The sequence below is a fragment of the Nematolebias whitei genome, chromosome 8 (genome assembly GCF_014905685.2).
Source record: "Nematolebias whitei isolate Nwh7 chromosome 8, NemWhi1, whole genome shotgun sequence".
Classification (NCBI taxonomy): Eukaryota; Metazoa; Chordata; class Actinopteri; order Cyprinodontiformes; family Rivulidae; genus Nematolebias; species Nematolebias whitei.
This window is the reverse complement of record NC_056505.1, coordinates 21,305,823-21,318,813: the sequence shown is the minus strand read 5'-3', so window position 1 is coordinate 21,318,813 and position 12,991 is coordinate 21,305,823. Positions and strand designations below refer to the sequence as shown.

General features: G+C 40.3%; 3 protein-coding genes across 3 annotated transcripts in view; 1 reads left to right on the top strand and 2 right to left on the bottom strand.

Annotated features, from left to right (window-relative positions):
• The window catches only part of tpcn1 (two pore segment channel 1), a 16,060-nt gene extending 14,845 nt beyond the window's left edge, over positions 1 to 1,215 (top strand). The window contains exons 24-26 of the mRNA XM_037681052.1: positions 229 to 368; positions 447 to 527; positions 624 to 1,215. Of these exons, the coding sequence (XP_037536980.1) occupies positions 229 to 368; positions 447 to 527; positions 624 to 770 (368 nt within the window). The 3' untranslated portion in view covers positions 771 to 1,215. The remainder of the gene's footprint in view (positions 1 to 228; positions 369 to 446; positions 528 to 623) is intronic.
• Positions 1,216 to 1,292: 77 nt separating this feature from the next.
• On the bottom strand, positions 1,293 to 8,700 carry slc8b1 (solute carrier family 8 member B1). Its single transcript, XM_037681051.1, has 16 exons — positions 8,665 to 8,700; positions 8,360 to 8,560; positions 6,906 to 7,058; positions 6,457 to 6,509; positions 6,048 to 6,105; positions 5,833 to 5,938; positions 5,565 to 5,732; positions 4,364 to 4,477; positions 4,187 to 4,273; positions 3,975 to 4,099; positions 3,350 to 3,491; positions 3,132 to 3,253; positions 2,218 to 2,371; positions 2,057 to 2,137; positions 1,917 to 1,981; positions 1,293 to 1,830 (listed from the first exon to the last, which is right to left on the bottom strand). Exons 2-16 carry the CDS (start codon positions 8,507 to 8,509, stop codon positions 1,642 to 1,644), a joined length of 1,767 nt encoding a protein of 588 aa, XP_037536979.1. The 5' UTR covers positions 8,510 to 8,560; positions 8,665 to 8,700; the 3' UTR covers positions 1,293 to 1,641.
• Positions 8,701 to 10,383: 1,683 nt separating this feature from the next.
• The window catches only part of LOC119413088 (acyl-CoA dehydrogenase family member 11-like), a 10,128-nt gene continuing 7,520 nt past the window's right edge, over positions 10,384 to 12,991 (bottom strand). The window contains exons 2-9 of the mRNA XM_037680101.1: positions 12,069 to 12,163; positions 11,889 to 11,988; positions 11,675 to 11,815; positions 11,508 to 11,600; positions 11,332 to 11,439; positions 11,070 to 11,241; positions 10,842 to 10,908; positions 10,384 to 10,741 (exon numbers count right to left, since the gene is read on the bottom strand). Coding sequence (XP_037536029.1) covers positions 10,642 to 10,741; positions 10,842 to 10,908; positions 11,070 to 11,241; positions 11,332 to 11,439; positions 11,508 to 11,600; positions 11,675 to 11,815; positions 11,889 to 11,988; positions 12,069 to 12,163 — 876 coding nt within the window. The 3' untranslated portion in view covers positions 10,384 to 10,641. The remainder of the gene's footprint in view (positions 10,742 to 10,841; positions 10,909 to 11,069; positions 11,242 to 11,331; positions 11,440 to 11,507; positions 11,601 to 11,674; positions 11,816 to 11,888; positions 11,989 to 12,068; positions 12,164 to 12,991) is intronic.

Sequence of the window (12,991 nt, the reverse complement as noted above, 5' to 3'; positions counted from 1 at the left end):
CACCCGATATTATATATATATATAAATAATAAATTTATGAATAAATGTGTTTTCTTTATTCCAAGCAGTGGTCATCACCCCCCAGTGGCTGAAATAGATGATGATCACTGTTCTAACACGTTTTGTGGCTCTGGAGACACTTGATTTATTGAACAATTAGGCAGATTTGGCTCTTCTGATTGTAAAGGCTGCAGACCCCTGAGCTAATGTAACGTGAATGTGCTGCAGATGAGAATGGGGTCGTGTTTGACGTAGAAGTAATGCGAGATGAAGCTTTGGCCACTCTTGAGCTGTACAAACAGATGTCCCCAGGGCTGTCCTCCATCAGCTCACTTGTAGGAGTCCTGCAATCTATGGACAGGACTAGGGTAAGACGATATCCTGAACTTTTCCTCTTCTGCTTTGCAAACTGTATCAATAACCTCCCTCTCCTGTGCCATGGGCAGCACACGTCTCTGATGTACCTCGGCCGCAGGTCGAGAACAAAGAGCGATCTCAGTATGAAAATGTATGAAGAAGAGATCCAGGTGAGAAACTGAAGGAATTCTGCTTCATATCAAAACATTAACACTCTTGTAACTCTTTTTACTGTTTTGTCTTGTTTTATTTCGCCCCCCCACCAGGAGTGGTATGCAGAGTATTCGAACAAAAACCTGTCCCCGCTCGAACAAAGCCTGAGGCCGATTGGCGACAGTCCCGGCTCGGACTCGTATCCTCCCTTCTCAGAGCCTCAGCTGAACTCGCGCGCTGATCATCACAGCATTAACTAACAGTATATAAGATATACGGATATGATGTCTGAAGAAATGAAACCCTAGCACTTCCTGTTCCCCTGACACTTATAATCCCCAATGGGGAATAAAATAATAATCTGGAGTGAAATGACTTTGTGAAGACTCCATCTAGGAGCCAGTGTTGTCGCCCGCTGTTGGGCCTTTTGAAGGATTACAGCATAAGCTAACAGAAAGCCTCTACTACCAGTCTTTTGTATACTTGTGTATTCTATTGTAAATTATGTATTTAAACATGATGCCTTAGTTTAACATCTTACCTGACCAGTATTAACAAAGATAATACTTTACTAGGTTAAGAACTGAAGAATAAATACTCGTTTTAGTGCAGTCCTACAAACAACTCCATAAAGTTTCTCCTAACAGTTTCAGCTGACTCCAATTATTTTATACAACTTTTCATTATGTAATGATCTTCAAGCGAGAGATTTTAATAAACTATTCTAATAGCCAGTGCTCAACTTTGTTGTTTTTGTATCAAAACTGAATTAGGAAAAGAATATATTTCAAAGTTTTCGAAAGCAGCTTTGTTTAAAGTAAAACATTTGATTCACAGTACATGCACATTGTTTTAAAATTACATTATTTTTGTCTCTCTGGACTCACAAGTCCTAGCTCCAGTGACAGAAATAAGCGAAGTAAAAGACACAGTTTGGTGGTTCAGTCCTCCCTGAGCAGAAAGTAGCTTCTCGTTGACCTTTGGTTTTGATGGTTGTGGGGAGCAACAAAGTACATCATCATTGCTTGTTTGAACAGTGCAATAGAAGGTGCAGAAGATGATCTTCAGCAGTCAAGTGTTTCCTTCACAGAGCAAGATATTCTTCAGACTGTTTAGGGTCCTGGTGTCAGGTCAGGTGTGAATTATATGAAACTCTGTGAGAAGTGCGATGACAAGGAAGATGACGTAGAAGACGAGGAGAAAGATCCCATATTTCCGACCCAAGTGGAACCGATTCAGGGGTATGAAGACAAAAGACAGGACCAAGGACAAACCCAGAGATCCTGCAAGGATCCATGTCAATAGTCCCTCTGTTTCAAACTGAGGAGAAAAAACAATACCCATCATTATAATAACCCAAAACAGTCATAACAGTGTCTTATCAGGATGTTGGAGGAGAAAATTACCTGCACACCAGATTTTGTTTTAATCATCTGCATTAGACATCCCAGACCCACTCCTATTAGCATGTCTGGAAGAAAAACAGTCAAGGTCTTCTTCAGTGCTGACAAGTTGTGTTTTTATGCAGACGTGAAAATAAGGATACTGAAAATGATTCCTCCAAAGCAGGCAGATATAGCCATCCGTGGGTAGCCCTGACGAGCAATGGTGATGTCAGAGAAACAGTCTGACAAATGGAAAAGTCACACCATTAAATAGGGATTTATGTATTCGCTGGACAGAATCGTACGGTTGATTCTCGGTTACCTCCAATGCTGTTGCCCCAGGCCAAAAGAGTCAAGCCCAGGACCGTGTTGCTGAGACTCAGCACCACACCGAGCATGTGCAGAAGACCGACCACTTCAGAGGCTGCTGCACTGATCAACGCTGCACTCACCACAAAGCCTAAAAGTGCAAAGAGCTGAGGGGAAATTATAACACAGCAAAAATAACTCATTAACAAGCATTCATTCAATTCAGTTCATTTATATAGAGCCAAATCACAAGAAAGTTGTCTCGGGGCACTTTACAGGAACATTCACGTACATATAAGCCACTTAGTAAAGTTCTCTAAGGAATATTAGTAACAAAGATTAGGAAGAGTAATTGTAAATGTGCAGCCATGCTTGCAGCATACTGACTAAACAAAATGCTTTACAATCAAATTTGCAGTGAACAGAAAGAGGAATCCTGCTCATTTAAGCGATCCTATAATAATTTTGTTAGACTAAATGGTACTTACAAAAGGGGGCCAAAATTAAAAACTTAGTTCAAACTAGGATCCAATTTCTGAATCTACATCAACTCAAGTCAGATACCAAACGTTCTCTTGGTCACATGTTCCTCAACAAAAGTTTGATTGGTCTTATTTGACATTCTCTGTTGAGCTTTCCATATCATAAAAAGATCAAAGATTACTAAAATAATTCGAGTGATAAAAATGTATTTTACGTTTAACATAACATCTTGGGTGCCAGAGAAAATGTCAACGAGGGCCACATTTGGGCTCCGGGCCTCGAGTTTGACACATGCTCTAAAGTAAAAAAAATGTATGCTGGCGAGAGGAATACCCGTTTACTCAACTGGATTTACTTAAAATGTATGATTTTCAGCACAGTTGGGGTGGTACTTTACAGTATGTCTGTTTAATCGATATTAAAAACAAAACAAAAAACACTTACTGGGTGATATTTGGGAGGATGATCGTTGGTGGTTGTACAGAAAACAATAGCAGCCAAGAACAGTCCCATCAGTAGAAACAGCAGCCAGAGAGGAAACTGACCCTGGATCATTTGATTGGCATCTAAACACGAGTCAGGAACAGAACTCAATTATTAGACCACGCATTCCTTCTTGCATATAACCGCGGCGTGTTTTCTATGTTCCACCATGTACTTACATTCTCCAGACTGGAAGACGAGCAGACACACCAGAGGAGCAGTGATCAGATGGAGGGAGTTTAACGGGCGCTTCCAGTTCTTGTCTTCTTTGTCGGGGTCCACCACAGGGACACAGAGCAGCAGCAGCACCTCCACAGGTGTCTGACAAAAGCAGAATTATTTTACAACTACAGTAGTCCCTCGCTACGTCGCGGTTAGCTTTTAATGGACTCGCTCTATCACGGTTTTTCAAAGTAAGATTGGACATGACGCACAAATGGCTGAATGATGGATGAGCCGCACAGTCGGCACAGATTTTTTTTTTATTTAAAATTAATTATTTTAAATTATTTAGCACCTGTGTGCAGCCCGCAGCTGTGGGAGAAGCTTCCTCCTGCAGATGATCAGCTGATCTCTGCTCTGCACAGAGATCAGCTGATCTCCATGCAGAGCGGAGAAGTGGGCATGGCCGAGAGTGCAGCCAGAGGCAGAGAGCTGAGATCATGACATGCTGTGCTCTTTTAGAGCGTTTAGAGTTTAGAAACATTGTTTACAATATTGCAAGAGTGTGGGAAGTGTTTAAAATGCCTTTATATATATAGGTGAATTACATCATAACGAAACACTAACCAGGTTTATGCCCACCTTAAGAACTTTAAAGACTTTCCAGCTCCTTGATTTCCTCCTCCACTTCCTGTGGTCTACCGGATTCAAGGAGCTCAGCAGGATTTGACTCGTGGACTCGGAGTAAGGCAGAAGCGGCCTGTACTCTGATTGTGTGAAACAAACACACGTCATGGTCCTGCAGAACAACACCGGCATACGTTAGCTCAAATAGAACTGTGCTGGATTCCCACCGTACTCCTGCTGGATCGAAGAGTTTGCCAACGAGGAAGCAACATCGTCGTCGTCACCATCAGAGGAGGAGTCAGACGAATTCAAGTCTGCTTCCAAAAGAAAAAGACATCTATAAATAAAAGGTGGAGACCAGTTCACTGTCAGTTTATGTGATGATCTCAGTTTGAAAGTCATACCTGGAATATGTGGGACGCTTGGAGTGTCCGTGTTCAAAGAGTTTTTTTGTCGATTGTAGACGCAAGCACTGATAATAACCGTCACAACGTAAACCCCATAAAGAGACAGATACCCTGCAAAGACACCAAACAGAGCTCGGACTTAAACTGATAAACACTGACGGTGCAGTTTAATGTGTAAAGATGATGGGTGTCATACAAACACAAAACTAATCCTCAGGAGAACAAATTATTTTTATCATCTCAGTCTTTTTGAGACATTTGCTTTGTTGTGTAGTTTATGTATCATAATTTAATCTACAAATTATTCAGATAGTGTTTTTAAATATAAAAAGGTTAGCACTCCAACAACCCAAGGATATTAAAAAAACAACATACAATTACTCATACAGTGCAAATAGTTTTCAGAATCTGTCATGTGATAAAACAAGGACTCTATTAATAAATTTCATTCAGATTTTAAGCCTTTATTAGCCATTGCCAGTAATTATTTGTAATTAATTAGTTTTACTTGACATTTAAATATAAACGACGATTTTTGCATCATCTAGAAATACGTCAAATTATTTTTAAAGTGCTGTGTTTGCAGTTTTACACAGCTGACTGCGTGTGTCTCCACAGAGAATAAAATGGTGGCTGCGCTGTGCGACTCTTTGAGTGGCACTCTCATGTTGGTTTAGGACAAGTTGCTTGAGATCACAGTCTGAGACAGATCAAGTTGATCAACAAGAACTCTTCAGCATTCAAGACTTACATTTATACACAAAACTAAAGAGATATACAGGTTTTTATTCTAATCTGCCTCTGGGCATTATTTTCTGTAAATCTCCACACACTGATATAAAAATGGTATCAAGTGTTTTTTTTGTTTGTTTTTTTATGTTGTGAAATGTGATCATTAAAGAAGCTGATCTTCTTTTCTACTTGCGTTACAGCATTCCACTAAACTGAACAGAAATCTTTAGATGGGTCTTTAAATAGTCTGATAACTACGTTCTAACAAACAGAGATAAACTGCCATAATATCAGATAATAAACTGATCGACGACAGAAGAAACTGTGGTTTCTGCCAAATCTACATGGGACTTCCACAAAGTATTGCTAAACCGCGGCAGACTTCAGCTCTATCATGTCTTTCTCGATAAATCAAATGCCTCCAATAAAAACAAAGTAAATGCTCTCCCGGAGTGTTCGTGTGTACCAAGTGTTTCCCCCAGCGTCGTAGTTCCTCTGTAGAGTATGAGGAAAGTCCAAAACACGGCAGACATGTAGAAGATAACATCCCGCAGAAACGGACGGGAGGCCACAGCGAAAGGTTTGACCAGAGAGACGCCTCCTGCAACGACTGTGGTGACAAATATACCAGCTCCTGCAAAGACACGAACATGAGGTTTGATATTTTATGTACAGCTTGCTTCAGTTATTTCTTTGTTGCATGCATGTGAGAAAGAGGGAGTTTCTCCGTATACCAAATAAGGCTCCGACAGCCAGGCCAGCGGTGTGCGGGCGGGAGAATGCAACCATGGCGCTGAAGATGTCAGGAGCTCCATTACCCAGCGCGAGAAATGTCACGCCCTCAGCACGGGCATCAGTTAAGAAAATAGTATCATGCCACTAAAATGTATGATTTAACAACCCTGGCAGGGGCTGAAGAAGATCTTTGAAGGGCTCAGAGAAAGGATACAGCCACGTTGTGGGTGAGGTGGAGACTGGAAGAGATGGCCGACAGGTTGGGACAAAAACTGGGGAGAAATAAAACACACAATCAAAATGTATTTCAGATTGTCCACAAAACAATACAACTTGCAGCAGTTTCTCTACTTTTCAGCTCAAGGAGTGAAATCTTGTGTAAAGTGAAGATTTCTGAGTAAAAAAAAAAAAAAAGAGCAAAGGCTTCTTTTTGATAAGGTCTCAACAATAAAACTTCCTTCGGTCATGTGACTCGTCTTCATGTGACTGTTAAGCTGACCGTGCTTAAAGGCCAATGTGTGTGCGTGCGTGCGGCGTGTATGTAACCAGTGCATGTGGTCTTTCACTTTCAGAAACGTTGAACACATTTAGAGAAGGGAGGAGGCATCACGACAGAAACTTACAACTTTGAAGCAGCGAGTCCGAGAATGACGAACAGAAAAAAGAGCCACACAATCTGTGGAAACACAAAGTGAAGTCACTGTTTTAACAACTGAACAAATGATTAACTCGGTTGACCTGCAGCTAACTTTCTACAAAAACACATTTTCTTCTCAAGTTTTGCCTGCACGGTTTCATTTTTAGCGTTTTTAAGTGAGAAGTTTCTTAACGTAGACAGTTTTGATGCAAACTGGGGAAGTTCAAACGTCAGTGAAATCAATTAGCAAATGGTGAAATGTGAGTTTTTCACTTCAGATGACTGAACATTCCTGTTTCACATCCAGTTACCGGTACATCGACTTCCTCTTTATCTTGTCCCGAGGTGGTTTTTTTTTTTTTTTTTTTTTTTTGGTGCGGTTTTATCTCTTTGTTCCACATACTGTACAAAACCAGGCTGACGTGCAGGCCTTACACAGAGAGTGATGGTGAGAGGAGTCAGGTCGGGCCTCAACAAGCAGAAGGCCAGATCCAGGTAGTTGATGTACCCGTCCTCCATGTCACAGTCAGGTGTCCTCTTCACGAATGAGCAGCGCTCTGAGGCGTTGTAGTTCATCACAAGGTCGCACTGCATATTTAAGCAAACCAACAAAATCACGGGTAAAATACAACTGTCCAGTCTCATCAAAGCTGTAACAAGGTTGAGTCAGGTCCTCTGGACGGATTCTTCTTTGTTGAAACGTTTCATCTTTTATCCACAAAAACTGCTTCAGTCTGAGGAGCTGCAACAAACTTGTCTTATAAGCCGCACCTTATAATAGTGGATCAACCAGTTTGTTGGTGACAGACAAAACTATTTGTTCACATGCCAAAGAAGGACCATCAGCATAACAACCGATCGTTAGAGCCCTGATGGCCGCTTGCTATTCACAGAGGGCTGAGTGATTCTAGCAATAACAGCATTGAGTGGGACAGTTGAACACGGAGGCCTCCGCCCGTTTAACGAAAGGCGAGTTTTCTTCACAGATGGCTTCCTTCACTCCTCTCTCAAACCAACTTCCAGTCTATTCAGGATGTGCACATCTTCATCCCTGAAAGAGTGACCGCTGGCCTGGAGATGTTGCAACATGTTGTTGATGTTTAACAAAGAAGAACCCGTTCAGAGGATCTGACTCAACCCTGTTAGATTTATCTACCTGGATCCTTGAGCCTACATCAGGACACTCATCAAACATATTGAACAGACTGCAGTCACATGAGTTTCATTGCACGATTACGTTAGGTAAAATAGTTGAAAACGTGACGAATAGAATTTTTAAAGTAAAAAAAAGTGTAGTCTATCTGAATTATTTTTTGAAAGTTTATATTATTTGATGCTTTTCAGTCAAACAAATTGCACTGAATATCCAACAGTAAGTGGTGGACACTGCTGAGTGGAAATGCAGCAAGATGAAAAGTAAACTTTATTAAAAAGCCACATCTAACCTAATTCAATAGTCTATCATCTGCATCAGAAATGGGTCAGTAATATGAATATTTTATATTCATACAACATTCTTTATTTCTTTATCAACACACTAATACGTCAAATGTACTAGATATTTTTCTTAATTATTACTTTGAATCCTGCTGGATTAAATTTTAATCTTAAAGTTAGTATTTATAACTATTTTATTAGTTAACCTGAACCAAATGACAATATACCAATAGTGGCCCAGGGATATTAGGAAATGACCACCTGATAGTAATTATAGTATATACAATTAACCACCTTTATATAAAATATATGGAGCCACACAATGTATTTAAATGTCATCTGTCATGTTGGTGAAACTAGTACGAATCACGTGACAGCAGAGCACAGTAAACTGCAGGGAACCCCAACATTTCTCACGCTAAGGCTACATGTTATGAAATAATCTCACCGACCTCATCATTCATGTTGTTTACAGGCATCGTGGTCAAAGAAGTACCGAAGAATCCGACATCGGTCTGGTTACTGAGGAGCCCGGATCCTGTGGCGGCCCGCTGGCTGCACAGCAACGCCAGCAAAAGTGACAGCAAAACACCGACAGACATGATTCCCTTTACCCTGGAGCGACGTCCATCCTGGCGCTGAGCTACAAGGACCTGACAGATTTAATCAAGCCGTAAAAGATACGGGTGTAAATCTCATGTAAATACGTCACTGTTGTTCGGGTACAGCTTTACTTTACCGTGTTTGTTTTTCTCACCGAGCGTCCAAATTGGACTGTCAGAACCTGTCGTTTACCTCTGAAGCTCCGCCCACTGTTAGCCAACCGGATTGTGCTGCGTTCAAGGACTCAGTAAAAACTCAGAGCGTTAAGAGTACAAAACACGACAACAAATACAGTGAATATTTATATTTTACTGAGTGAGTTAAAGTACAATTCTGTTCCATGTAACGTTTTATTTAAGTTAAAAAAAAAAGTTGTTGTGAAAATGTATTAAAATTGAACGAAAATCAACCACATGACATAAATCAAAGTTCCCATACCTTTCAGCTTGGCCCACAAAAGTCGCAGAAGCTCGTGACTAATTCTTTAAACACGCAAACTAACAAGGGCATAATTTATGGACTCCATAATAATCACAATACCAACAACCTTAATAACTATTATATTACTTTTATTCATTTAAGATTATAGTAATAAATCTTTGTAATAAATTAGTGAAAATATTAAATTAGCAATATATTTACATTTAAATTGATTTCTAGGAATCATCTGGGGACACTACATTGTCCATGTTTCATGACCCACAGTGGGGTTATGACCCCAACTTTTGGAACCACAGATTTAAAAAAGTTGTTAAATAATATATTTGCAAATGTAGTACCTGATTATTATGGTGCTAAACTAAAGAGTGAGACTTTTGTGGCACCATTCTTAATGGGCACATTTTGTAAACTCCCAAATACAAAAGTAAAATAATTTACAACTGAAAAGCTGCACACTGCATATTTAAACTCTGAAACATCACTAAATTAAAAGTTTTTTGTATAGTGATTTCATATGTGCTTGTAGTTAATTAATAATGAAATTGTAAATATTTAGCTATACATTTAACAGGTTTTGCTTAATAATAAAAAAAAGCTTTATTTGTAAAAATGTCTGATAAATTACCAAGATAAGAATGCTCAGCATTGGCTTTGAAATGTAACCAGTTAACCTACCTGGACCTAAAATGCTCTCAAGTGTTTCATTTATTACATTTACTTACTATAAACATGAATACAAACTAGGGAGAAATTTAGGAAAATATACCTTGATATCATTTAATTTGTTAATTAATAGTGTATTAAAATAAGCAACAACCAAAATGTGTGCAACTTTTACAATTGTTGATTAAGACAAACTACGGTATGCTGCGTTGACATTTTATATAACAATAAAACTGATCAACAGAGTTTACAGAAATGGACGATAGAAGAACTGTTAAAAACCTCTTACACACTGTTCACAACGGTCCAAACAAAAACCATCACATATAAATAATTTTACACCACAGGAAGTAAAACTCCTAAATCTAACCTGTATTGTAGAACGGATTATGACTGTGAAAAGCAAACAATTCATATTGTTATATTGCAGTCAGAGCAGCACGGTGGCGCAACTGGTAGAGCTGCTGCCTCTCAGCGAGCAGGTCCTTGGTTCAAACCCCGGTCCAGGGGCCTTTCTGGGTGGAGTTTGCATGTTCTCTCCGTGCATGCGTGGGTTTTCTCCGGGCACTCCGGTTTCCTCCCACAGACCAAAAACATGCATGTTAGGCTGATTGGTAACTCTAAATTGTCCCTAGGTGTGAGTGAGAAAGTGAATGGTTGTTTGTCTCGTTTGTCTCTATGTGGCCCTGTGATGGACTTGCGACCCGTCCAGGGTGTACCCCGCCCCTCGCACAGTGATTGCTGGACATGGGCACCAGCGACCCCCGTGATCCAAAATGGAATAAGCGGGTAAAGATAATGGATGGATGGATATTGCAGTCAAAAGTGCAAATCGATCAAAAGATCATTCCTGTTATTTAGTACTGACTACTTCTTTTGAATAATAACATATTCTCAGAAATCAACACAAACAAAATAAAGAGAAATTTAGAGATGGTGTGTGTCACTATAGTACATTCGAGCACTAACATTTAAAGATCAAGCCATGAATTGATCGGTATTCAGTGATCACTCAGTTTTAAATCAGCTATTCATAAACCAGCCCAGTGTCGAGCGGTGCCGTGCTGGATTCATAGCAGCCGCTCTTTTGTTTATTTACCACGAGACACAAGTCCTGTTCACACCACCTGGTAAAAGAGAAATAAAATATGTATATGTTATATGTACAAATATGTGTTTTATTCTTCCAATGCATTTAAATGTGTTTGTTTCATTTGTTAAATTTACCTGAGAGCAGCATATATGTCATGTGGAGAGGCTTCTTTCCAACATGCATGGTCTATGAGAAGGGCGCCTGTTAAACATACAAGAGGTGTGTACTGGTAAATAAATCTTGTACATGGATATGTGGAATATTTAATACCAACTATGCAGATAATTATTTAGCCATCAAGATAATCCAGTCAGATTGATCCATTACAGCTGTTATTTTGTCAACACCTGTACAGTACCCACCTGCGTAGATGCGAGCCAGGGTGTATGCCAGGTCTCTAGCTGCTAGTTCCAGGTAGTTTGATCCTCTAGAAGCAGCGACCTGAATAAACTCCTCCAGTTCGGACAGAGCGCCATCGACTGATTTCACAGCTGGGGCTAGAGAAGAAACACTAGAGGCACCTGCAAGCAGCGACTACAAAACAATAAAAAGCAAATTGAGTAAACATTCCTGTTCAACACAAGCAAATAACAGGAAGTGAACCAGATCTCTTATCTCTTGTACCTTGACGTGGGTAAAGTATGCGTGCAGAACCATTCCTGAGCTACGAGCCACACAGCGCAGAACGTCCAAAGATAGAACGTTTGTTGTCCCTTCCCATATACTCAACACCTACAAACAGAAAATTAGGTGAGCCTAAAGCGTTTAAAAGACCAACCAAGTTTAGATGCCGTTGTCACCTGTGCATCACGAAGCATTCCAGGAAGCCCAGTATCCTCGATGTAGCCCTGCCCGCCGAAGCTTTCTAAACCCTCTGATACAACAGCTACTGCCTGAGACAAACACAACGAAACAATCAAACAAAAACACTTGGGGGGGGGGGATGTCTAATTTTACATGTATGCACCTGCTTCCCGGTGTACAGTTTGACCACGGGGGTGAGCAGACGGAGGAGGTGTGCATCCAGCTGGCTGGCCAGGCCGCTCTCTTCTCGACCCAACAGGCGACACAGTTCCATCACCAGAAGAAAAGCTCCACGAGTCTCCACCTGTAAACGTCAGGAGGAAGTGAGGAATGATGGGAATTGGGAGTCGGAGCATTTTTTCCTGCTGCTACTTCACCTCCATCCTTGCGAGAGTCTGCATGTGCAGTGGGTGGTCTTTAAGAAGCTTTCCAAAAGCAGTTCGGCGAGTGGCGTAGTCACGCGCCAACTGGTGGACTCTGTGAAAACACACATCCACACAGCAGTTAACCAGCTGACATGCTGCTTGATTTTAGAAGATGAATGAATGTTGTCCTGCCTTCTCATCGCAGCTGCTGCAGAGACACTGTTGTGAATCCTGGTTATGGTCAGCATGTTCGCGATGGAAGCCACACCTCGCCCTTCCTCTGAGAGCTGTTTTTAGAGAAAACACGTACAAATGACTCTTGAATGATATTTAGCTTCTAACAAAGTCCTCCAATATACATAAGAGCTCCCTCTGAAATCATTTCAGTATGCTTTCAATAGGTTGTATTTTCTCAAAATAAAAAAGTGACAGTTCACTGGGTTTATGTTGAGGGTAGAAACTGTGAGATGAAATATGAATTCAACGCCTCAGTTTTAAGACTTTCCTGTTGTAGTGAACCTGGTCTGACCCTTATCTGACCCTGATGACCTCAAATTTACCAGATGGACAGAGACTGTCATTTTCATTGATCTGAATAAGTCTGAGCCATCTGATGACTTTCTTTCTTGAATTAATCAAGCAGAAAAGACAATTCTTTATAATCATTACTGTCTTACAAATGTTTGATAATCAAATTGTGTTAGTTTCACTCAATGCTTACAGGTTGAAAAGAACTACTCATTTTTATTTTACATAAACAGTAAGTAATGATTTTTATTCCTCATTCAAAGAAGAAATCACCTGAATATGCATTTCTTGATTTTCTGTCTGAAATGAGCCAAGTCGTAAGTATGTGAAAGTTGAAGCTTCGGTCAACTAAATGTTTACTGAAAAAGGGATGTCATGTTTTACTATTTGGAAAGATACAACAGAGTGAGGCTCCAAAAAGTCTGGTATTCTGCAATAATCTTTTCTGTATGTTGAAAACAAATTCATTCCCTGACCTCGACTTTTGATAATACCTTACGTCAAAAACCACACCTCTTTCTGGTACATCCACGAATCAGAAAGCTCTAAATTGAACCGGAAGTCGACCCATTTAAAATGTGGCAACT

Excerpts from the sequence above, each read along its gene's own strand:
- slc8b1 (XM_037681051.1), bottom strand. The coding sequence starts at position 8,509 with ATGTCTGTCGGTGTTTTGCTGTCACTTTTGCTGGCGTTGCTGTGCAGC. Across the intron at positions 4,478-5,564 it reads GACGCTGGGGGAAACACTTG|GGTATCTGTCTCTTTATGGG; the intron begins GTACACACGAAC and ends GTGTCTTTGCAG. Across the intron at positions 4,274-4,363 it reads AAGCGTCCCACATATTCCAG|ACTTGAATTCGTCTGACTCC; the intron begins GTATGACTTTCA and ends TTTTGGAAGCAG.